This window comes from Empidonax traillii, unplaced genomic scaffold, assembly GCF_003031625.1.
Source record: "Empidonax traillii isolate 1590-97213 ecotype Southwest subspecies unplaced genomic scaffold, ASM303162v1 scaffold109:size1658292, whole genome shotgun sequence".
Classification (NCBI taxonomy): domain Eukaryota; kingdom Metazoa; phylum Chordata; class Aves; order Passeriformes; family Tyrannidae; genus Empidonax; species Empidonax traillii.
The window spans coordinates 1,216,904-1,241,975 of NW_020955302.1; the positions used below are offsets into that span (position 1 = coordinate 1,216,904).

General features: G+C 54.1%; 1 protein-coding gene across 4 annotated transcripts in view; it reads right to left on the reverse strand.

Annotated features, from left to right (window-relative positions):
* PLXNA1 (plexin A1) overlaps nucleotides 1–25,072 on the reverse strand; it is a 117,084-nt gene that overhangs the window by 34,754 nt on the left and 57,258 nt on the right. For all 4 annotated transcript variants that reach the window (XM_027882675.1, XM_027882671.1, XM_027882673.1 and 1 more), the window contains exons 9-12: nucleotides 17,359–17,473; nucleotides 12,628–12,828; nucleotides 3,513–3,609; nucleotides 2,975–3,165 (exon numbers count right to left, since the gene is read on the reverse strand). In XM_027882675.1, the coding sequence (XP_027738476.1) occupies nucleotides 2,975–3,165; nucleotides 3,513–3,609; nucleotides 12,628–12,828; nucleotides 17,359–17,473 (604 nt within the window). The remainder of the gene's footprint in view (nucleotides 1–2,974; nucleotides 3,166–3,512; nucleotides 3,610–12,627; nucleotides 12,829–17,358; nucleotides 17,474–25,072) is intronic.

Genomic DNA, 25,072 nt, shown 5'->3' on the forward strand with positions numbered 1-25,072 from the left:
ATGGTGGCAGGATGACGGATGAACAGAGGTGTGGGCCCATTGCTGCCTCCAAACAGGCAATTACAGATAGTTTTACATCAGTCATCACTGGTCCCGAGGTCCAGTGCCCACCTGCAGCGCTAACTGGGATGAATGGCAGGGCTGCATGTCCCGAGTGGGACTGGACCCCAGTGACACCAAAACAGAGCAGGGCAAAAAGCAGCTGCAGATAGCAGGACAAGGAGAGAGGAATGTGGCCTGGGTCAGTCCAGGAAGAAAGCACATCTTAGCCCATGGAAAGAGACCACTCTGGTGCATGTGATGCCCTCCTCTGCTCGTGCTCTTGCAGTGCTGGCTGAGATCCCCTCTAGCACCAGGAGGCACCTCTGCCTGCACTAAGCCCAGCTCTTGGACAGACTCAGGCCGCAACCAAGCACGTGCAAGCTCTTTGCATTCTTGGCAAATCTGGGCAGCTGCAACCCTGGGGCCTGAGCCAGCTGGAGCCTCCTCCTCTTTTTCCTCCTCCTACTACTTGTGCAGGGCTCACTCCCAGACATCACCTCCGTGGGAGGAAAGGAGGATGAGCTGGGGGTGGGATACATGCAGCAGCAGACACAGTCCACATCCCCAGCCCTGATGGACCACATGGAGCCAGGGGCTGTTTCTGCACAGCCCCACTGCAGCATCACTGCTGGGGTTAACCACTGCCCTCTGGATGCACACTGGGCTGGTCACCTTCAGCACACACAAACTTGAACAGGGGCAAACTGGCCCCCCAAACAAGGCATCCCACGGGACGTGTCCCAGGACAGCAGAGCTGGGCCTGATGCCTGGACCCTGGCTCCCGCCAAGGCAACTACAGCTTACCATTTACACAGCAACAAAACCCTCCAGGGCTGTGGGGAACCACTGTTTGCCCAAACCCTGTTCAGCCCCTGCCCAAGTACGGGATCGGAGCTCGTTCTGGCAGCTGCAGCCAGCATCAGGTTGGGTCTTCCCCTTAAATCAAGCTCCGCCAGGGTGGCTGGCAAGCAGTGGCTGTTTGTTTGGTGTTTCTAAATGAGTGTTAAAAGCTGCTCCAGCGTGTTCGATTCCTCCTCCTCCGCAGCAAAGCTGACAAGGGCCACACGTTCAGGGAGGAATGAGCCCGGGAATGAAACGACATCGTTGGCCGCCCAGCACGGGGAGGTCACTGCCAAACAAGGTGTGCAGGAGGAAGGGAGCTGACAAGGAGAGCAGGGGCTGCTGGAGCCTCCCCTTTTCCCCCTCCAACCTCTGGACCCCTGGCCCCAACAAACACTGCTGCTTTTCTCCTAATTGGTTTCACAGGGTCCTTTTACATCAACAAGTGAATGGCTTCAGTGGCTACAAGCAGTTGACTTGCTCCCAACTCCGGCAGCCACAGAAGGGCCAGGAGGTGCTGAGGCCAAGAGATTCCCCCTTCCCAAGGGACAGGATATCACCCTGAGGGTCACAAAGAGCACCAGGCAAGACACTGCAGAGGTTTGGAAGGAGCTTGTCCCCACCACTGAGCAATGGGTAAGTGATTCTTCACTCTAAGGGTGAAGGATCGTGGCCATCTCCCAGGCAGCCCCAGCATCCATGATGACACCTGCACTCCAGTGAGCTGGGCAAGAAGGAGGCTCCAGCTCCTCATGAAATTGCTATAGGAGACTATTTTCCCCCATCAGCCCTCTCTGCACCAGGCTTCTCTCTGGACCATTTCCAAGCCTGCCCACAGCCCAGATGTGGGACTGGGGCAGCGGGAAGCAGCAGGATATAGGCAGGGTGCTGGAGGAGCATCACACCAACACACATTCACAGGACTGCCAACCCCCATGGCACTAACACAGAGTGGCACCAAGGTCAAGCTCACCTGCTAACAGCTCTGTTCCTGCTGCACCTACAATTACTGCAAAATTTCATAACGATGCAGGGCAGGAGAGCTGCTACCAGCCCTGGACACCATCAGCTGCTGGGAAGCTCCTGTGAGTGGCGTGTGTGTGTGAATGCCTGCAGCCCAGTCAAAAGAACACAAAAGAGGACAGGGCACAGCCTAAAATGAGGTCACCCTGGCCGTGACCTGGCCACTGCAGTCTCCACCCCCATCATTCCTAGGGGTCCAGATTTGGGAAGTTCAGCCTGAGCATGGTGGGAAGCCACTGGGGACAGGGAACCCTGCAGCTCCACACAAAACAGCAGACCTCCTTGTAGGGATGTGGACTCTGAGGCTTAATCCCACTTGCCCAGGAATGGATCCCTTCTCCTGCCAGCACTCCACCAGCCCCAAGCAGCTCTCTGCAGGCAGTATTTCTTGCAGGCAGGGCTCTTTGCAGGCAGGGACATGCCTGTTGGGGTGTTCCCCCCTTTCCCCACATGGCTGTCACCCAGCACACTGCAGTGCCTGTGCTGTGCAAGAGGCAGGCAGCACGCACTGGGAAAAGCCAAGCCTCTCATTTCCAGCTTCCATCAGATAAGGCACTGAAACTCAAACAGATCAGATCCTGTGCTAAGTCTCCAGTAATTAACACCACCGAGGCCCAGCCAGCTGTGGGTAAGCAGAAGGTATCCAGCCAAAATACCCACCAGTCCTTCCTTGTGAACCTGGATCCCAGCCCAACAGGCATGTGAACATGAATATACACAATCTTATTAAGCAAAGGTCATAAAAGCTGTCAGTGAAAAGGGATGATGATGAACTACTGGCCCCAGCAAGCACAGCAACATGAGGAGGAGCAATGTGGAGCTGCTTCTTTCCTAGATCCTCCAGTCATGTGCAGGAGTGGTGGGAATCTCAGAAATAAGCCAGAAAGCCCAGGACATGGGATTCCATTTAGCCTTGGAAATAAAATGGCAACAAAAAACACTCAAGTACTAAACAAACATCGAGCAGATCTGGCTGCTGTGAGGTGCCACCAGAGAATCCCATCCCCATCTCCACACCCACCTTCCATCTCCCATTCTGGGACATCTCCACTCATCCATCCCCACGTACCTTGGTGATCTTGGGGTCGGTGCAGCGGCTATTGCCACTGCTGGCGTGCATCCAGCTGCTCTCGTAGGCCAGGCAGTGCTGCCGCAGGGAGCAGCGTCTCTCTGACACGCACCAGCCGCACTCGAAGCGCGGGTCGGCCTTGAGGCACAGCCCGCAGCTCTCCCGCAGGGCTGAGCACTTGTACAGGTGGGCTGTAACAGCAGGAGGAGTGCAGGGGTCAGCATGGGCCCCACAGCCCACGGGCAGAAGGTCTTAGGGAAAAGGGCACCTGCTCTTGCCCCCTCCCACCAACTCACAGGGGGACAAAGCCCCATGGACAGGGGGCACCAGCACCTTGGACTCAACACCAAAGCAGAGCTTTGGGCTCTCTCCCAAAGATTCTTGGAGAAAAGCTTCTTGTTTAGAAACCCATTAACATTGTTCCCTTCTGCAAGGCACTGGTGCAAACCGGGGAAGGAGCAGGGGAGAGAGGTGGGCTGGAGGCGAGGCTGGGGCGACTCCAGATGGCTTTCCTACCCTGGTCCCATCCCTCACTCACCCTGGATGTTCTGAGGGTTGTCAATAACAAAGTTCCCGTTCCAGACCACAGACAAGTTGACGGGCAGGTCGCTGATGTCATTCCCTTCATAGAAATACTGCAGAAGGAGACAGAAAGAGGCAGAGCCCATTAATCGTTGAGGCAAAATATCCCAGTGAGGGGCATGGAGAGACATACAATCCCATTATGTAGATGTCTCCCATCAGCCAGAGGAGAGGGATGAGGGCCTCACTGGGACTTGCTGTCTAGGAACAAGCAGGTCTGACAGCCACTGGTCAAAGCATCAGACACGGCACATGAAACCAGCGGATTGGACTGGCAAAAAAAGATAAAGCAGCAAAACAGAGGGTTTCTAAATAGACTCTAACCCCATTAAGTCAAAGGTCTGAAGCTGCTGCTGGGAGAGGAGGAAACAGATGGTGACTGCAGCACAGACACACCTCTTGCCACCAGGCACCTGAGCCCTCCCCCATGACCTCCCCACTCCAGGGATGCTCAGTTGGATGTTTGAGATTATGGTCATCACTAATGAGGCCTGGGGAGGACAGCCTGGGCACATCACAGGAGTGGATTCAGTCACTCTGAGTGGGAGGATGTCCCTTGTGGATCCCTCCAGCCCCATCGCCCATAACACAATTATACAAAGCTGTGGCCACATGACTGTGGGTGGAACAGAGCCAAGGATCACCCTGATGACACACCAGCCCTCAGAAAGGTCCAACCCTCTCAGAAGAGAGAAGCCCTCCCCTCCACACTGCAACTGCAGTTGCCCTACTCCCAGCCCCACACCGTACTCAGCCCTCCATTTCAGGGCTGGCACCACCATCCTGATCCCCTGAACTCCCATGTACGGAGGTGACGCCAGGAAATCCTGTCCCCTAGCTCTAGGGGACCCCAAATTCAGGCCCCAGCCCCTTCTGCTGTTCAGACATACCCACCTCCATTGCTCCTTCCAGCCTGGCCAGCATCTCCTCCCAACCCAGACCCCTCTCCCCTGCCTCAACACCTGAGTCCCAGTCCCAGCAGCCCCATCAATATTCCCTGCAAAGCCCCTGCACACAGACAGAGAGGTTTAATCGATATGGAGGCAGGAAGGCAGTTGGAACCATCCCTGACAGCTAATGACCTCCTTCGGCAAGAGATTCCCCGCTCCTCGCCTGAGAAAATGACAGGCGTGTCAGGAGAGATTAAATGAATGATTCATGGGTTGCTGGAGTTTGTTAGGGAGCTGCGGACGCGCCAGCAGCGGTTCACCCAGCCACAGGCAGGACACAGCCCTGCCACCACCTCCAGCCAGTCCCAAAGTCACCTTTGGCAGCCCTGGTGCTGTACAGCAGGAGGTGGCCTCAGCATCGCCTCCAGCACTGCCCCAGCTGCTGCCCCACAAAGATCCAGGACTATTCCACTCCACTGGAGACAGGGACGTAGCCCATGAAGGAAGTCAGCAGGCCCAGGTGGTTCAGGAAAGCAATGGACACTTGGGTCCTCCTCATCTGACCATCAGAGCTGGTCCCTTCTGTGTTGAGTCTCTCCCAGCCAGTCCAGCATCAGACACAGCACCAAAATGGGGCACACGCCAAATATGAGATGTGGCTATGGCAACACACCCCTCCCTCAGCCCTACAGGGTGCAAATGAGAGGCCAAGCCTGGTACTCTGTTACAGTTTTTGGCTTGTGAATCCTTTGTCCAGGAGCCACACACCCAACTGCAAATGCAACAGCTCCACCAACATCTCCCCCCTACAGGCAGAGCCCCATCACCCCCCACCACGGACATGGCACCTCTTGCCATGTTTGCTCAGAGGACCCTCACCACATCCCCACCACGCATGATCTACCAACAGAGCCTCTCACCAACATTCCCATCACCACACCTGCAAAGATGGAGCCAGAACTGGGCTAGGAGTTCAGATCTCTTCACCTTCCTCTATCCTATCCCCTAGGATATCCTCAACAGGACCACCACGAGGAGCCAGCCAGACCCAGAGCAGTGAGCAGAGACCATTCCCTGGCAGCAGGAGGGAGCACGTGCTGGGGAGGGCGGTGGCGGCGCCGGAGCAGAATTTAGCTGTGACGAGCCACGTGGCAGCGTAAGTGAAATTGGCATTTTCAATTTGTACTCTGACATGTCTCATTTGGGGCCCTGGCATCTCGGGAAGGCATCCAGCCTGCAGCTGTCCAAAACACTTATTTGCATCTCTCTGCCCCGGCTGCTTTTGGAAATTAGTTCTTCTGGGAGGTGGGTTGGAGGAAGAAGAATAGGGGGAGAGAGAGGGAGAACATTAACTCTTCATGTACCAGTCTCGAGATGGCAACAGGGTAGTTGCACGAGAGACTGTCTCCCTCTGGGAAAGGACACGTGCTGAGGATGCTGAATTTGCTGTGGAATGGAGGTGGAGTGGACAGCGGCGAGCAGCGGGAATGCAGGACTGTGTGAAGGGAAGTGGCAGGGCAGGAGTTGTTGCCCTAGCTGGTGTTCATGGCGAGGGCTCACCAAGGGAACGTGGATATCAATGAAAAATGTGTCCTCAGCATCTGTGTGTCTGTCAGCAGCCTCTCACCTGCCCTGTGGAGACAGCAGCGGGTCTGTGACTTGGATGCTGTTATTGGTCCCTGTAGGATGTCGGAGCTGGAGTCATGACTTGGCTGCTCAAGGACAGGAGCTGCAGCTACAGGGGCTCTGGGCTCAGCCTTCTGGGACGCAGAGATCCATCAGATCCCTCTCTAATTCTAAAAGCTTCTCCTGCTTTGAAGGATGTTTCCAAAAGGCCTCCTTGCAGCTGCCCTTGCCATAGTACAGGCAGGAAGGTGCCCTCTCCACCCACACTCAGGGAGCATCCAAGCAAAGCAGCAGCCACTTTCCTGACCCAAAAGGAGGTGGGGATCAGAAAAGGGTTGCTTACCAATCTGTCCATCCTATGGGATGCAGACAAGAGCCCACAGCCAGCCAGCAGGTCCCATCATGCTGGCTCCTCCCTGCTTCGAGCTAACACAGCACTAAAGATCCATTAAATACTTAACTGTTATTAACTTCCCGGTTAATCAATCCCAGTGGCTGGCAGCAGTCTGGGATAAGCAGCAGGATGGGTGTGAGTGGGGGGATGCACTTACCCAGGCACTTCTCTTATCAGACCAGATTTTGCTCTACAGAGGTGCCCAAGACCACTCGGCTGTGCCAAAGGATGATTTGGCTTGGCAGCTGCTACAAGGACAAGTTATGGGAAAGGGATGTTTGCTCTGGGAGCAGAAAATGACAGGCACAGCCCTGAGAGCAAACCAATGGCACCCAAAAGAGAAGTGCTCTCATGCAGCACAGTCCACAGAAAGAGATGGGAGAAAAGATGTCATCGAGTGAGTCAGCAACTGAGATATGAGCTGCCTGGCTCCTTACCCAACCCAGCCAGCCTCTCCGTCCCTCTCTGGGAGAGCTTAGAAGGCAAATGTGGAAGAGACGACAGAGGATACTTCAGCCCCACCGACCTGGATACCAGCCTTCCTAGCAAGGTCTCCCTCTGTAGAGATGCAGTTCAGGAAAGAGAACTCGTCACTAAGCCTTTCTCAAGGCTTTTCACCCAAAACTTACCTCAGGCATCTTCCCAAGTAGCAACCAACAACCTCATACGCTTCTCATGTCTCCCATTCTCACATCAGCCCCGTCCCCAGGCAGGGGATGGCACCAGCCTTGCACATTGCTAGGGCTGTGGGTGTCACCTGCCCTGAGGGTCTCACTTTCAGCTCTAGCAAGCCCACTGCTCTCCCACCCACCAGCTAGCAGTAACAGGCACTGACAGTTGCCCAGCTTCCCTTGGGATGGGGGGTTCAGCACCTTGAGGAGGTGCCTCCAAGGAGCTGCACAGGGGACAGAGCTGCTGATCTGGGGGCAGATCACACTAAAATGCACTTCAGGATGCTCCTGCAAGTGCTGTAGCAACTAGACAAAGCACTAGCCCTTCCCAGGCCAGGGGAAGCAGGGTGACCCTCAAGCCCTCATATCCCTTGCCACAGGGCATCCATCCCACTCCAGCCACAACCTGCACAGCCCAGCCCCGGGGAAGGCAGTGGAGGGGCTGTTCCTCTGCAAGCAAACCCACACATCCAAATTTCCCGTGCAACAAACCTCACTCCCACATGCACCATCCCCCTGGGCTGCATTTCTGGAGGAGAGCTTGGGCTGCAGCTGTGTCCTATTTTTCTGTAGTTGATGACCTCAACTCCTTCCCCGCACTATGGGGATGGCAGTAATGTACATCGCGTCTCGCCAGGGCTCAACTGCAATTCATCATTATTTTATCTGCTGGAATTTAATTGGATCCTATCAAACTCTCCTGATACTCCCTTTTCACTTTAAACACTGCTGCAGGAAAGATAAATGTAGGCACCGCTAGGACGGAAAGCACGGCTTTGTTGGCGAACGGAGCTGGGGCTGTGGGCTCCAATCCTGTTTCCCTCTCCATGGCTGGTTAATTAGAGATACATATACAGGAGGTGTGCAGTGCTCAGAACAGGGCATGTGTGTATGATTTATGTTCCTCTATAAATACACCCTTGGCCGAGTATACCATCATCCACACAACAGCGCAACTTGACAGTAACACTCAGCCTCTGATTCTGGATCTCCTTTTGCTCTTTTCACATGGATCTCCTCCTTTCCTGCCCCATTACACACAGTCGTCTTCACCTGGATTCCTCCTTCCTGAAATCTGGCAGGGTGTAAGTGAGAACCTCAGACCCTGGGAATATGTCAGAGCAACACCTAGGCTCCATAGCAACAAAAAAATACTCAGAAAACATAAATCCACCAGGTCTTACCTCCCTCCCCAGCATCCATACCTGGGGCTGGGTTTCAGCATCCACACTGGTTCCCACTTGTGTGCCCACTCCACCAGCCCAGCTTGCTCTGTACCCACATCACTTTGTCCCAGGAATAAACCACTCCAGGGGAACTTCCTGAACCAAGTCTGGCTGGAGGGCAGCAACCTCCACAGCCACAGCAGAAATAGGTGAGCAGGGTGGGTTCTCTGTGAAAGGGGCATGGACAAGAAAGGAGCCAAAAGGGAGCCAGGGAGCTAACACAGCTGCCTCTCACCACGCGGGGTTTTGGTTAAAAGGAAAAGGAAATAACTGAGACATGAGGTTGAATTTAAAGTGCTGAGACAACAAGCTCATGGAAAGGAGATCAGGGGTTTCTTCCTATTTATATATTTAAAGGAAAAGAGCAGCTCTGGGGCTATTCCAGCCTTAAGAGGAATGTTCTGGAGAGAAAAAGCCAAATCCTTGGCAGCAAGAAACACCTGTAGCCATTTTGCCAAGGCCAGGACTAAATCAGATCAAGCCCAATGTTACAATCCGAAGTGCAGATTCAGGACTGTGGCACTTTTCAACAGCAAAATTGTTTCATTTTTGCAGCAATCAGGAGGATCAACCCTGTTGAGGGACGGCAGATGAGAAAGAACAGTTAAAGGCAGGGATGTTTGGAAAATGAAACTCAGTGGCATTACCTGCACGTGTTATAAGACAGGTGACCATTTCTCTATCCTCCGCTGCAAAAAACAAACCTGGACAAGTCTGCTTCCAGAAGATTAAAAGTAACCAATTAGCAAAAAAATAGTTTATTGGCAAAGAACTTAATTTTCTTAGTCAGGCTTGTCTTTCCTCTTTGCATCTTGACAATACACGTGGCAAACCTTGAGGGTTGCTTTCCTTTTGAAGAGCAGAAAGAGACCACAGTGAGGAGGCAGAAAAGGTTCTTTTGGCTTGATTTTTGCCCTGCAATGCCGGGGAACACCAGAGCTGGTCTCCCCTGAGTTTGCCAAAGATCTATTGGGTGTTCCAAACAATGTTTATAGTCAGCACTCAAAACCTAATGAATGGACTGCTGCATATTTAACCAAGATGTACTTTCTTGAACTGCTAACAAGTCATTGGAGTTTGACAAGCACTAAAACTAAACAACAAAGAGTTTTAAGGGGTTTGACTTATTATCCCTTCCATTCACCAGTGATTCAGGAAAGCATCCCTAATTCCACAGAGTAATTAACCTCTTGTTTAGATCTCACTGAACTCCTGGAAACAATGTGTGCTTAAATGCCTTTCAGAGGAGAGGGCATCCATTCTTCACTTGCTGGCTGGAAAGACTTGATCCTTTTCCTATTTCTCCACTTACCAGTGTCCACCACACCAGCCATGACCCAAAATCCCACCCCAAAGGATGAAATGCAATGGAAGAAGCCAGAAGGTCATGGATGGGTGACGGCGCAGGAGCCTGAAGCGCTTTCAACCAGCCAGATGGGCTGTAAAAGGCGCGAAGGAGACAAACAGCACAGAAGTGTGAATTTGAGTCCCCCACACCATAACACAGCCTGGCTCAATGCCCTCAAATATTAAAGCAGGCGGAGCAGACCCTGAAAGCAAGGTGGCTTCTTTCACGCCAAAACTCTCCTCTTCTCGTCTGTGAAGACACCCTGTGCCTGAATACCACGTCTCCTGCCTGAGACCGCAGCCCCACAGAGCTGCTGCCACTCCCCATACACTTCACACATGCTCTTCTGCCAATTTGTGCTGTTTTCAGGGCATCCCTGACAATTTTCAGGTCAAACATCCACCACTGTCAGCCCAGCATAAGGTGTTGGTTACCCCAGCTCTGTGTGAGGACCACAGGGTGGGCAGGCACACCTCAAGCTGTCCTAACCCTTTGGAGAAAGCTACAGAGGCCGTACAGCTCATGACACCAGTCCTGGCAGCCAAGGCACCCCTTGGGAAACACAGGCAGTGGGTTTTGCTTCTGTCTCTCTCTCATGTCTGGCAAATTGAGACTTACTGGGGAGAAATGAACCCAGATCACTCAGAGCCTCTCACCAAGTTCCACCTTTGTTATGTTAAAGGCTCCTCTCTGGTGCAGGCGCCTCTGCCCAACACCCCACAGGAGCCATCAGGCTGCTGCTGCCAGCACCGTGAAGCCATAGCACTTCCCTACAGGGAGCATCCTGCAGCACACGCATCCCAAACTGCCTTGGAACTAACAAAGCCAAACCGCATGCTCCATAACTGGGCAGAAGGGACCTGCCACCTCCAGACAAAGGAGACCTGGCAGAAGGTTGGGCTGCCCAAGGGGCTCTGGCCAGGCAGGGGCTCACGAGCTGTCCCCAGAAAGCTGGGGACCAGCAAATCACTGCAAGAGATGAAGGTCTGTGAGCCACTTCCCCCATGTGCACAGGGCAGATGCGGTTTTGGATCCTTGGTGCTGATACAGCTCTGTGCCCAGCTTGGGGTCCCTGCAGGCTGGGCTGCCTCCTGGGAACAGAGAGACCATGCTTCTACTCTGCAACAGGGTAATGGTTCCTCCAGCCTGTTTCCAGACACAGGCACTCCAGTAGCAGGGCCAGGCATGGACACATCACAGAACAGCCCTTGGACAACAAAGGAAGTTCACAAAACAGTCTTCTGCTGGGACAAGAGTGGTTCAGCTGACCCCCAAGAAGCCTCCCACATGCCTGTGATAGGACAGAGCAGCCAAGCTTGTCTACCAGCAGCAACAAGACCCTGGTGAAGGGAATCCCACCACTGTGGTGTTTCTTTGCACACACATCCATCACATTCCCCTTGAAGCACTAAGAACAAGCCATGCAGGTGATGAGCAAAGACTTGGGCTGAGAGCAGACCTGCATGACAAAGCCTCACTGAGGGTCACATAACCACAGAGCAACAGCCCTGACAGGTCCACCTGGCTTCTTTTCTTCCCTGAAAGCAGCAGCAAGAAGTCAAACGTTTGCTTAAGCCACCTGGTTAATGGCTTCTCACAGCAGAGCCCTGCAGATTCTGCTCTGGTCCTGCTGCTCCCTGGAGCCCGTGCCTTGAGCTGCTGCCTGCACTCACCTCCAGGCCAAGAACAGAGCCACCGACATTTCCAGCCAGCAGCTCAGGACCGGGAGCATTTCTGCTCTTCACAAACCGCCTGACACCAAGAAGGAGCTCCAACAGCACAGCATCCCCCTGGCACTGACGGCACGGCATCCCCCCGGCACTGCCAGCACAGCATTCCCCCGGCACTGCTGGCCAGAGCAGGAGGCAGTGACTCAGGATGTTTCTCCTGCCCAAAGGCTCCACAGCCCCAGGATCACAGGAGGAGGGAGGGTGCCAGTGCTCATCTTCAATGGCCTCTAAATGTCACTCGTGCCACCAAAGGGAGCAGGGATCAGCGCTGGTGTTAGGCTGCAAATGAGCTTTCACAGTATGGGAGATGAAAAACAAATTTTAAAAGGATTAAATGGGAGAGAGAAGGGAGGGGGCAGCTCCATGTGGATGAGGGCAGGTCGGTGCAGAGCTCAGCAGGCAGCCAAGGAGCTGAGCAATGATGGCTCAGCCCCAGTGGGGGCTATTAACACCCAGGGTGGTTTGCTTGTGGGCCTGGCACACACACAGCTCACCCAGGGCTGAAAAACACCCTCCCACCTCGGGATAAGGCACCCAGAGAGGGCAGAGCAGCCAGAGATGCCTGCAGAAGAGAGCTGAAGTACAGGGCTGCAGGAAGCAAGGACACAGGGACAGGGAGTGATGCAGGGAGCATGGGCAGGCAGGTGGGCAGGCAGGCAGGGGAATGAGGCAGCTGCTGGTCAGAGTCAGGGATGGAGTCAAGGATGGACAGGACCTGCAGGGGAGGAGGGGAAGCACTTGCAGGGCTGGCCAGCACAGCTGCATGTAGGGGCCAGGACACAGAGGTGTTAGCGCAATCCCGCCTGGAAAGTGAGATGGTTTGGTGTCAGGGGGAAGCGAGAGCAGGCAGAGAGGAGGAGGAGGAGGCAAGGCTCCGGCACATCTGGGCCAGCTGGCTCCAGTCCAGGCAACTTTCTTCAGCTTTGCAAAGCCAATTTCATTGGAAGTGCTCATAAAGCCTGGTGGCCCCAGCACTGATCCCACCCAGAAAAACCCCAAGCAACCCCCCCATGCACCTGGGTGAAGTGGCAGGGATCCCACCTCAACGCCACAAGCACCAGAACCCCACATTACCTGCCCAGGGGAGAGCAAACCTGGACATGCAATGAGCTGTGATGGTCCCGGGGCAGGCAGGAAGGAGCAGCCCCACAGACAAGGCCCACGCCGAGGCAAACCACGCACTCACCGAGGTGTTCTGGCACTGGATGCTGGTGCTGTTGAAGCGCAGGGCAGTGACACGGGTGGTGCTGCCGGGGATGTGGAAGATGCACTCGTAGTTGCGCTGGCCGGACTGCGGCTGGGGCAGGTTTTTGGCTGTCAGGGTGATGGGTTTCACCACACCCACAGGGATGTAGATCTGGGTGGAAGGCAGGATCTGTGGGCAGTCCTGCAAAGGAAACGAGGCAGCTGATGAGATAGGAACACTGTGCAGCCTCCCCCCAGCACCCCCGTGACCCTCTCCGTGGCTGGCAGGCTGGGCACATGCTTGAGTAAACCCTCATGTGCAGCACCCAAACCAGTATCTCATGGCTGCTCTGTCCACAGCCCTGAAGACAGAATAGCACAGAGGAATCTGGTGGCAGGGCAGTAGTGTTTCCCACAGCACCAGTTGATTTAGGTGGGAGGCAGGGAGAGAATTCATCTATGGCACCTGTAACCTGGCACCACAACAGCAACACATCTGGGCTGACTGGTAACGAGATGGACTTTATTGTGTCATTGCAGTCAGTATGTTTCAGAGTTAATGCCCACTGGGCTATGCATTGTCAAGCTACCCTCTCTTCCTCTTTCCCTTACAGCCTCCATCCCCCTTCCTTCATAAGTGGACAGAAAAGCTTGGAGCAGACAGGACCAGCTCAAAGCAGTGCCACCCCAACCAGCCCATCTGCAGGGTGCCCAGCAGACAGCGCCTCCGGCCAGGGAATGCTTGTGAGTCCAAGCTGGAGAGCAAGGCACCACCCTGCCGGCCCCCTGCACTCCCTGGGGAAGGAGACATTGGGAGGGCAAAGCACTCTAATTGTAATAGCCGCAGGCTCCCACCTGCTCCAGAGGCACTGGTGACTCCAGTGTGCAAAGCACAGGGGAGCAGGAGGGAGCAAAAATAAATGAGCTCAGGCAGCAAAACAGCTCTGCGGCCCCCGGTGGGTGACACTTTGGCAACAACAGCCTGATGCAATCCCATGCTGGCTTTGCCGAGCTGAGCAGAGGTCTCACACCTACAGCAGCTACTCCTGGGAACGTTGGCTCGAAATAACATCAAGAGGGAATAACATATGATGAAACGAGCTGCTTTAAAAACAGACACGGGGTGGACGCAGCCACCCCGCTGCTCTTGCAAGGCTGCCGATGGCCACAGCACAGCTGCAAGGGCAGCTCCTGCCCCAAGGCCACCAACAGCCACGTGTGACCAAGGCTGCCCAGCTGCCTCCTGCCACCCCACAGCAAGCCAGGCCAGACCTTGCACAACACCAGGCTTTATCTCAACCAGTACGATTAATTAACTTTGAAACGATGCAGAGAAACAAGAAAGAAATTGTTTCATTTAGCAACTATTAACAGAAAAACCCAACTAGTTTTACTCTCTGGGTTTCCCGTTCTTCACAGGTCTTCTGTATTCCCCAAAAGCACAATTTTTAAGGGAAGAAATTATTTACCCCCAAAACATACTAGGCAAAATGAATGCAGAGAGAAACAGTGATGTCAGCTCCAACCCGGAGATAGCAACGGGGCTGGGACAGTCTGAGGACCCTCGGTGCTGCTCTGCCACCTCCCTGCTCCATGTCATAGCTGCCCCTCTGCAAAGGGGGGCTTCAGTTGCCCTCCCTTTCAGAATCAGCTCAAGACTCACAGCAGGAAGACATCTCATGCCCGTTGCCATTTCCATGGAGTGGCCTCAGTGCTGCAAGACTGTTGTTCCCCACCAGCTCCCAGCTCAGAAGTGCTGTTGGAGGGAGCAGCCCCCACTGTTTTATCCTCCTCCACACTGCAGTGGGACCTCTCGGGTGGCACACACGAACTCAGCAAGGATTAGCTCCTGGCTCGCTCTCCTAATTTTTCAGTAATTTTTGCTGCCAAACCAGCCAGGGTGGTGAGTAAGTGGTGGGTCAATCCATGCCCCCCCTGCTGGGCTCACCATGGCTGTTTGCAGGGCTGGTGCCCAGGGAGCAGAGCAGGCGCGTGTGTCCCTCTCCGCACACAGGCAGGTGGGCTCGTTCTGCTGACTTGCGGTTTGAGCCGAATCCCCCCGTGATGTCACATGCTCCACATCTGCCAGCACAAGTGTCTCATCCAGCAAAAATGTCATCCCACGCCCAAACAGGAAGCACCTGGTGCTGGTGGGCGCCCAGGGTGCCCGGAGGGGTGGGGGCACAGGGACAACTCATTTCCCCTACGAGCAAGTCCAACTGTTGACACAACTTGCTCCAGCATTGCCCAGTACTTCCATCCCTTGGGAACACTCTGCACAGCCCACAGAGCTCTGCATCCTGCCAAAAACAGCCCCTCCTAGCCCAGTCCCAGGTTCCAGGAACAAGAAGCTATGAAGGGATGGGATGAGCCTCTAGAAAAGCAAGACCCCAACACACACAAATTCCCAAACATTGCACAACTTGGATTTTCTCCATTAAAACCATTTTTTTAGCTGGATGAGAACATGACATGGGTGTCCAGGTTCATCTGGAGAGGTAAGAGCTTCAGAGTCACGCTGCAAAAGCTGTGGTTTGGGTTTCTCTGGCAGGTCTCTGCTCCAGCTGCAAGGCTGTGCCATCAACAAAGATGAGATTAAGGTAGTCTGGGACTGGGCCTGACCCTGGCTTTGAGGCTCCCTCACCAAGTCCTCAGCCTTTCCCACTGGTGGGGAATGAAGAATAAACACAAGCTGAACCTGTTTAAGTTGAACTGACATACTTGGTTCCTGCAGTCCAAGAGCCTTTCACCCTCCACAGCAGCTCTGCATCAGCAGGGGCTGTCAGGAGAGCTGCTTTTTGGAATGGGATGCTCCAGTATCTATCACTGACCACCCCATGGTCACCACCACAGACCCCCAGCTGGAAAAAGTGAACAGCAGCCTGTGCTGCTTCAGCACCCCTTCCCCAGCACTGCAAGCCCCACAGCAAAGCCACAGAGGAGGGCGATCTCCAGAGCCCAGGCTTTAAAGCCACCACAGCCAGAGGGCAGGGATGTTCTTCCTATTATCCTCATTCCCAGGCACATTTACATGAGTGGTGGCTCCCACCCACACCCCATTCCAGCCATGCCACCCCCAGAAATCCCCACAAACATCCCTGGCATGTCCAGGACAGAGTGACATGGGTCACTCTGTGTTTTCCTACAAAACAGCCCCTTTCCCACCCAGGAAACCGTGGTGAACCACCCGTGGGAAGTAGCAGAGACAGAGATGAGCACTGTTGTTACCCTGTCCCTCCATCTCCTGACCAGTGCCCACCACACTCCAGCCAACACAGACAGACCAAATCCTGCTTAAAATAACCCTTTTGCAGGGAGGATGGGCCTGGATGTTTACCATTAACTTGTCCAGTGGTGCCATGGGCTGGCACCGAGCCCCCCCACCCACCACACCACCCTGCCGGGGACCAGGATGGCCAGGGATGGGGACGTGATGTCTCATCCCAGCCCGGTCACAGAGCCCACAGCAGCGGCTGGTCTGAGGGTGTCTCACCATCCCTGCTGGGAACTGCTGAGGCCACACCAACGTGCAAACAGGCTCAGCCAGGCACTCCAAACCTCAAGCCAGGCACTGCTCCAGGTCCCAGTGTGGCCAAAAGGTCTGCTGGGGGACACTGTGCCTGTGCTCAGGAGTGACACAAGTTCCTGAGCAGCTGGTCCGTGGGAGAGCTGTGCATGTCCCAAAGACAACACCACTGTGGGGCACAGCCAGATGCTTTTGGCTCTGCCTGGCAGAGAAGGGAGCAGAGACCAGCAGCCTCCTCATGCCCGCATGAGGTGAATGGGCAGATGAGAGTCGCTGGGCTCCAGTGGTCTGGACACCACATGCTGGGTTTGCAGAAGCAATGCCAGCCAGGACTGCCTGGAAGTGTGACCTCAGGAGCAGGCTTCTGCATGCCTGGGATGGGCAGATCCTCACCAGATTTCTCCAGGGTATAAACTAGGAGAAAACAGCTTTTTCCAGTCTTGTCACGTTAGTGAATCTCCCCTCAGGTAGCAGGACCCTTCCCACTGGGCCCATGAACAGGCAACGGGAAACACAGGTAGAGTTAAACTGGAGCCCTCTTCCAGAATAAGGACAGAGGAGAAATTCTCTTTCCTATAACTCTCCCTTCAGGACCCAAATCAGTATTTACTGTAGAGCCAGCAGTGGCTTGCTAGACCTCCAAACCCAATCAAGGCAGCCAGCAATGCTACCAGAGGCTGGGGACTCCAGGACATCCTGCAAGCACCCTGCCAGTGACAGGTTTCCCCAGTGGGTGGCATGGATGCTGCGCAGGATGAACCCCCACAGAAGAACATGATCTTTAGCAAAGCAGTTGAGGCGAAGAAGGCACAGCAAAATGTTTTGTTTTACAGACTTCAACCTTCCCTCTCCAAAAACAAGTTGTTCTGCAATGACACTTCAAGCTTGCTCCCTTCACAAGCATCAAAGGAAAATGCTTTGGCGTCTCTGCCTTTGTTTTTTCTTTCATTCAGCCTAAAGTGCTCCTGGCTGCACCCAACTTCCCAAGCTGCCTCTCCTCAGCCGCACAGCATCTCTCTACCAGCACACAGTCCTGGCAGCATTTCCCATTCCCCCCTCACTGCTTCTCAGGCAATCCCAGCACCCCAGGCAAGGCAGTAGGAATGGTTTCAAAAGTGGTCTCTCCTCTTCTAAGCCCTTTCCCACAGGACAAGGGGCCACAACAGGACGGAGACAGGAGAGGGGAGGAGTCTGACGTGTCCTTACCTCAGAGAACTTGACACGTCCCTCCAGGAAAGAGCAGTCGGCAGCGTTGTGGGTGCAGATGTGGCGGTACTTGCACCAGTGGCAGGGGAAGGAGCCATTCACACAGGACAGGCAGCTGCAGAGAGAGAGAAGTGGGCAGCGTCAGGGCAGCATCCAGGCAGAGTCCACAGGGGCACTTCTTGGGATGCTTCAGCAGGACCCTGTATCTCTGGGTGGAAGGGACCCTTGATCCATGGGGCAAGGGCCATCCACCAGCAGGCTGGAAGGGGAGATGCCACACACACCGAATCCCCAGGCTTTGCCCATGGTAAGGTGAGGGGAAACAGCCCTTCTGACACCGCAGGGTTTGTGTCCCAGCGGGAGCGGCCATGCTCCCTCCTCCGCTTGGCAGGCTGACCCTGCCCACCCCACTCCGGCAGGGGCCAAGCTCCAGACTTTGGGAGCTTTATTTGGGTTCACTGAAAAGCGATTTTAGCAGTAGGCAGCAGAACAAGGGCTCTGCACTGCAGGGGAACAGGGGAGAAAGGGCCAGATTAATGCACGCTCATTGAGAGGAAAATTATAACTGGCGAAAGGTTGGGTCAGATTAACATGTCGGGACTGTAGGGCCTTTCAGCCGCTCACAATAGGTTGTGTGTGACCCCCTCCCTCAGCCCCCTCATCCCCAGCCCTCCGCAGCCGCGCCTGCGTGAGTCTGTGCGCTCCCACCCCCTCCCTCCAGCCCCAGACGCTTCTGTCTCTCTCCTCAGCCTCCTCTCCAGGCTCTTTGTGCAGGCTCTTGCTCCCCTCTCCCTGTCTCTTCTGGGGGTGCCCTCAGGCATGCAGGGATGCCAGGATCCCCCTGCTCTGCTCTACACTCCTCTTACCAAAGAAACCAGCCCAGTTACCCGATGTCTCTCCTTAGCCCAGGAGTGAACACACAGAGTCCCTTCCTTGTGGAACCATTCACAGGAGCTGCACCCCAACATCCCCTCACTATTCCCCCCAAAAGCACACCCTCCCAGCACACAAGGTACCCCTGTTTGCAGGCACAGGAGATCCTATGGACCCCCACAGCTGGAAGGTGGCTTTCAGGGTTCTCACCCCTATGAGGAGGAAGGGGGCTGAGCCCTCCCCACCACGCTGTCCTCAGGGGGATTGCAGCAACGTCCCACATTTATTCCACAAGCCTTCACAGGGCAGGTCTGCACCAGGCATGTCCGTGCAGCCCAAGCTGCTCTCCCAAGGAGGAGACAGGAGAGCTGCTAAGGCATAAGCTAAAAGGCAGTAAAAATAATCAGCCTGGCTTTAAAAAAGAAAAAAAAAATAAAAGGGAAAAAAAGCAGCAGTACTAGTTTTCTCCTTAGAAGGCTCATACCTGCGCTCACTGATCCAAGCATCAAAAGGATCAGGCCCAAAGCAATTATATTTAAACAAAGACAGGCTCTTTCTCTGAACATAGCTCTGGCAGGAGGCAGGCAGCCCTGCCCAGCCCAATCCTGCTCCTAAATCACAGCTACTTCTCTGCCTCTACCCCTGGGAAATGACAGGAAAACACAGCATCACCCTGTGAGGCGCCAGAAAGACAATCTTCTTGGAGAAGAGATCTTTGGTGGCAGAGCCTGGAACACTGAATTCCTCACCCTCCAGCAGACTTGTCACTTTGGAGGTGTGGGGACAGCACACGCGGGAGCCACGGGGTGAGGGCAGCCCAGAGTGCAAACACACATCCAGGGCTTCACAGGGCCACAGCTTCCAGCTCGCCCTGGGGTTTCACACACCATTACATATACAGCAAGAGCTTCCCAAATCCATGTGCACACACTAAGGAAATATTTAATTAAGCTGCTTGCAAAGGGGGTTGGAAGTCATTTCCATGTTTCGCTCACATTTTCACTTCCAAATGAACAGCCCTTTTAGCTTTACCCACAAATATGCTAATTGAGATGCTCCTTATGCAAATATATGCAATTTTATTTCAGCTGCAGAGATTCAACTTAAAAGCAGAGCCACAGCCCCCTATCTCTCGTTGCTTTGGTGGAGGGAGGTGCAGAGGGTAGGGGGTGTGGGGGACACAAACAAAGCAAAGGACAGCTCCTGTCCTCCTGGTAAGGGCTCACACAGGACCAGTGGACAGGCAAATCCAGGATGTGGAGGAGCAGGACAGGGAACACACAGGTTAATCCTCATGGGAGTAGCGCAGCCACAGAGAGGTCATGTATGAGAGAAGCACGGTACAAGCAGTCACAAGCCTCATGTTGGGGGGTAACTACCAAGCCTCTCAGTAATTGCCTCCCCCTCCCCCAACAGCAAAAGGAGAGATTTTCCAGTCACCAGCTCTTTTGGGGTTTACAAAAAGACATCCTAGTCCCCTTTCCACCACCTCACAAGCCATCTCAAAGCTGGGTGAAGCTCTCGATGCAGCCCTGTCCCAGGCAGCCCAGCCCCAACAGCTGCAGTTGCACTTTGCATTTCTTCAGGGCCAAAGCAAATCTTGGTTAGTTCAGGACTCTCCTCACCTGAGGGTCTCCTTTGCCATTTAACTACTACAGGTCCCAGCTGCCCTTCTGGTCTCTACTTGCCAAAGAATTTCAGGTCATCCTCCACATACAGCCCAAGGTGCGTGGTTCCCCCTTCCTACTTCAGCCCACCCAGTTGCTTCTAACTTAACTGAGCCATTCCTAAAGCCCCATGCTCAGAGACGGTTTTCACACTCTCCCTTCTGCCAAGGTTCCCCATCAGCCGTAAGGACATCAAATGCCACCGTGAGAGCACCAACCACACACATCTCGATCCGCAGCATCCCTGCTGCGTTTAGAGCCTGTCTGGGTGAGCACCCCCCACTGGGCAAAGACGGCACAAAGTGGTAAGTCAGTACACAGGTACCAGTAACACGGAGGTACCCTGTTTCCAGCTTGCCTCATTCCTGCATGGCTATTTGATCACCCCAGCTCCCTGAAACCCCAGGGCAGGGGCTGAGGCAGGGATCCCCGGCTGCTGGTCAGGCTGGCAGTGTGGCTGGGGCTGTATCCCCATTGTGTCCATATCCACGGTGTGCCCATGTGCCACTGCTGTCTGTTCCCGGCACAGGAGCAGGTTGCTCGGCAGCATGATGCCATCTGTGCCGTCTCTCTCCTTCCCACGGTCAGGCACTCTTCCCTCATCACTTCTTGCCTAAGAGGTTTTCATCACTCCTGATAATTAGAGGGAGGCTCTCCTTCATGTGTTGAAGTGCTCCCCCTCCCTGAAGCGTGCCAGGAGAGCAAGAAGCCCAGCCAGGAAGAAAACTGATGCGGGGGGTCAGCACAGACATGGACCCACAGCTTGCTCCCCATCTGCCTCCTCCCCAGCCCGGCCAGGTGCCAGGTGGAGATGAAGCCCAGGCAAGGCAGGGGGAAGGGGGTCAGACCCACTGGCAGTGCCTCCCTTGCCTCCTGATGTCCTTGTGCAAGAGGAGTCAGGATCACTCTGTGCCAAGTGCCCCATCCCAAAATAAGTCCAGGGTCACTGCTGGTCTGCAACCTCCACCTGCCAAAGCAAGCATCCCTGCAGGCATCAGGGCAGCTCTGCCCACCTCTGAATGTACCAGGGACAAAGCCAGAGCCTCACCACAGCCTCCATGCTCGCTCACAACTCACTAAACAGCTGGGTCAACATCTCCCAACACTACCCCCTCCACGTCCCTAACTGATCCCAAACTTGGTTAGGCCAGCCAAGGAAACACCCAACATGGCTGCAGAAAAGCAGAGGTGCAGAGAGGGCAGAAGGACAGCGAAGAAGCCTCTCCAGGGCCACAAGCACTGCTACAGGATGAGTCCAGACCCCAGGGTGGCCTCGGGGACTGACTCCTCGCTGGGTGTGAGGGTAGCTCTGCAGAAGCCACCTCTGGCCACCATAGGGAGATCACAGCTGCCTGTCTCTGTGCCTGACCTGAAGCAAAGCTGTAGCTGATGGGAAACACGGGGAGCCAGAAGTGCTGGGTCCAGGCTCTTCACTTAATCTCCTTCCTGCACTCCCAGCCCCAGGCATGGCACATGCCCAATGGAGCCTAGAGCTCTTCAGCACACTGAACAGTGAGGGCAGAAAACAAAAACAGCATCCACAGGAGTGAGATAAGCCTGAGCAGCAAACACGAGAGGGACAGGAGGTGGGAGCATTGCACACACACACACACACACACACACTGAGGCTATCTCCATGGAGCAGCGCATTCCTGAAGGAGCAACGAGGAGAAAAGGCCAGGGAGAAGGGACAGGGGCAAGTTGAACGGCACCAAGAGCAAAGCAGGGGAGGTCCATTAAAGAAGGGAAAGTATAAACACCGTGTTGATGAAAACAGCATCTGTGCAGGCACAGCACAGCCGCCTGTGAGCCCCCTGACTGCTGCTCAGACCTCCTCTTGGCAGGAAGATGCTTCCTTAGTGAATACTCAGCTCCGGCATAGCCTGCATCTGGAGCAGCAGCTGTCAGGGCTGAGGGGCTGAACTGCAGTGCTTTGGGCTTTATATCCATCTCTCTGCCCCAGGGAGAGGGGAAAATCCTGAAGAGCTGTGGGAACAGACTGTCAGTGTCCCCCCCCAGCCCCTACACGGACCTACAGGCAGCTTCCTGACTGGTGCCCAGACCCAAAGCCAGGACGGGTGTGGGGTGGGAGGTCAGCTCTTGCCTCCTTCCATCCCTGCCCATCTCAATCCATTTCTGTCCTTCCTTTGACACAAGTCCAAAGCTTTTCCATTGCTGCTGGGTTTTGCCAAGGTCCTTACTCACAGGGTAACAGCTGGACATGCTGACCCACCACAGGGTGGTCCAGGTCATCCACCATCATGCTGAAGGATGCAGAATCATACTCTGCGTTTAAAGGTAATTCCCTTGAAACATCCTCAGCTGCCTCCCCTCACTGAAACGCAACACCAGATTGTACCAGCCCTCCTCATCCACAAGAAACATGACATAAACCAGGTTATCCCAAGCTGTCTCTGGGGCCATCCTACACATTTTCCACCTGCCCCAGCTCAGGAATACACAGGGATCTGTTACCACCTCGCAGCTCAGCCATGCAAACCCAGATACACTCACTCAACTGCTTGCAGCCATCTGTCCATGCCTGTGAAAGGAAAGCATCTGTAAGCACCTGGAAACGAGCAGCACTGGGCCAGCAGAGAAGCAACCACACCAAGTGTGGGCAGACAGAAAGACTGCAGCAAAGAGCCCAGTGACACAGGGACTGGCATCGTCCCACAGGTGACAGCGGGTGCCTTGGCCACCACAGCAGCCCAGCCCTACCTTAGTGGCACAGTCCCCCTGCTCCCAGCCCTTGGGACACATACTAAAATCCCATTTACTTAATGAAGGCTTATAGGGAAAGCCTGACCTGTGGGACAGAGCCACAGTAGTGTCACTCCGACCTGGATCATTTGGCATGTCTGTCCTTGCTCCAGTCTTGGAAAAATTCATCACTCCACAGATGATGGGACCTGAGTGTCACAGCTGCCACTGCAGCAAGGCACAACTGCGAGGCTGGTAGCACCATGACAACCTCTCAGATTGGAGACACCAACACAGGTTTCCAGGATGCTCAGATTGCCCTCAGCATCAGACCTGCTGACATGTGATTTTTCCCCTTTCCTAGTGCCACCACCTGGATTTTTGCTTCCATGTTGCAACGGCTGGACATGCTGGCAGGGAGTCGAGTCTGGTGATGCACTGGGCATGCTGGTGCTTGAAAAAACAGCAGCACTGCAAAACCTGCCCACAAAATTGAAGGAAGCACCAAAGGCTCTCATCTTCTTCCCCATCCCACTCCTCTTGCCAGCTCCCTTCCCACAGCCGCTCTCTCTGAAAAGCCAAACCACAACAGGATTTATGAAACAGAGTTTCCAGAGAAGAAATCCAGTGAGGAAACATGGAAATAGTGAGAAGAAATACATCTTAGTATTCCCTGGAATTGCTCACTGGCTTTCAGTGAGGATTCCCTGCTCACCCAGCTCACCAGCAAGAGCGGGCACTGCTGGAGGCAGGCAGGGAGCCTGATGTTACATCTTTATCTTGAAAGGGGACTCATTTCCCCACAAACTCTTTGAAGAGGGCATTTAACACTGACAAAGACAACCTCAACATCTGCCTGCGCACGCGCTGGACCGGCTGATTCATTAGACAATCAAAGGTGCCGAGCGGCCTTTAAATGCCTACGCTTGATCCGTGTCCCATCGGAAACCCCCCAGGGAATCCACCCCGGTCCCTGCCATGGCGTTTTTCATCATGCCCTCCACTGAGGGAACCACAACCTGTCCCCAGGAGATGCAGGGGAGCCTACATGGGCAGCCCTGCTCCCCTGCCATGGGCTGGCAGCAACCCTCCGCCACGCACATCCCCCCTTTGCATCGAAATCTTGGTTTCCATTTCCCCATCCAGTTCATCTCCCACAGCTCAGCCAGCAGCATCCCTGGCCTGATGCACAAGCCTCTAGGAGCCCAAAAGATGCCACTGCCTGGAAACACCTGCCTGAGCCCCACAGGAGCCCTGAGTCTGCTGCAGTGTGGTACACAAAGTTGGGATCCCCAGAAGCTTCCAAGGTGACTCTGCTGGAAAGGAATGGAGCCCCAGAAAGGGTACAATTTCCAAACCATGGCTCCCAGGGATCCTACACAAAGTAACCCATGAGTCAGCGATGCCAGTCTGTGAAGAGCACAATCCCACACAGGCGACACTATTTAGTCCTGCTATAACAGACAGGACAGCTATGGAGCTCTACCTGGAAGGCACCTCCCTCAGCCCAGATCATCACAGCCAAACATACAGGCAGCACAACCCTCTCTGTACTCTCCTCTACTGCAGAAGAAGGGATGAGAGGCATTTTCCCTTCTGCAACCCCTCCCTGGACCAGGCGTGTTCAAGGAGTTCTTGGAAATGCATGGGAAGAACAGTTTTGCAAGGCGATGGGAAACAAGAGAGCCAGGATGCTCACACAGCAGCAGGACCAGCCCCACAGCCAGCAAAAGGGCTTCAGCAGTGCATTTTGCTGATGCCTTTCCAGATGTCTGCTGAAAATAAGAAGGGTCAGATTCTCCCCAGCGCACACAGTGGAGCTGCGTTGGCTTCCCTGGAGCTACCCCAGCTGACATCAGCAAAGAGCTGCCTTATAATCCTCCCATCTCTCCACAACCATCTGAAAAATCTCGCCTAAACATTTCATCCTCAGCTGAGAAATGATTTGACACGCAGAACTGTGGCTTCCAACCTAAGCAAAACTGCCCAAATACAAAAAGAAAATGTAATGCACAGCGATGAGAGGTCTCCACAGGAAAAACATTAGCCTCATGGAAAAGCATATTGTTCCTAATACAGAATTTATCAGGCTGACGTATAGATTTTCCTCCACAAAATATGAAACCTGGATCTGAAAGGCTATTAACTCCAGAGAGATCCATTAAAGACGTCTGTCTGCAAATGGTATTTAAAAGTATTGCATCATCCCAGGAGGTATTGTCATGCTCTTTGGCTATGATTCGACTGCAGGTCACATAGTTAAAACTACCTCCAAACTAAAACTCTTGACATAAAGAAAAAAAATAATAATAATGTTCACCAGCCTAGAACATGGACTTTTCTATCAGCTCCAACTGGAGCCCATAAATATTAATGCATCCATAATTAGCCTTTTTAAATAATGCATCCAAAATTAAACATCAACGCAGTAATAAATCAGTCAGGGCTCTTTGTTGTAGGTTTGTTTGGGG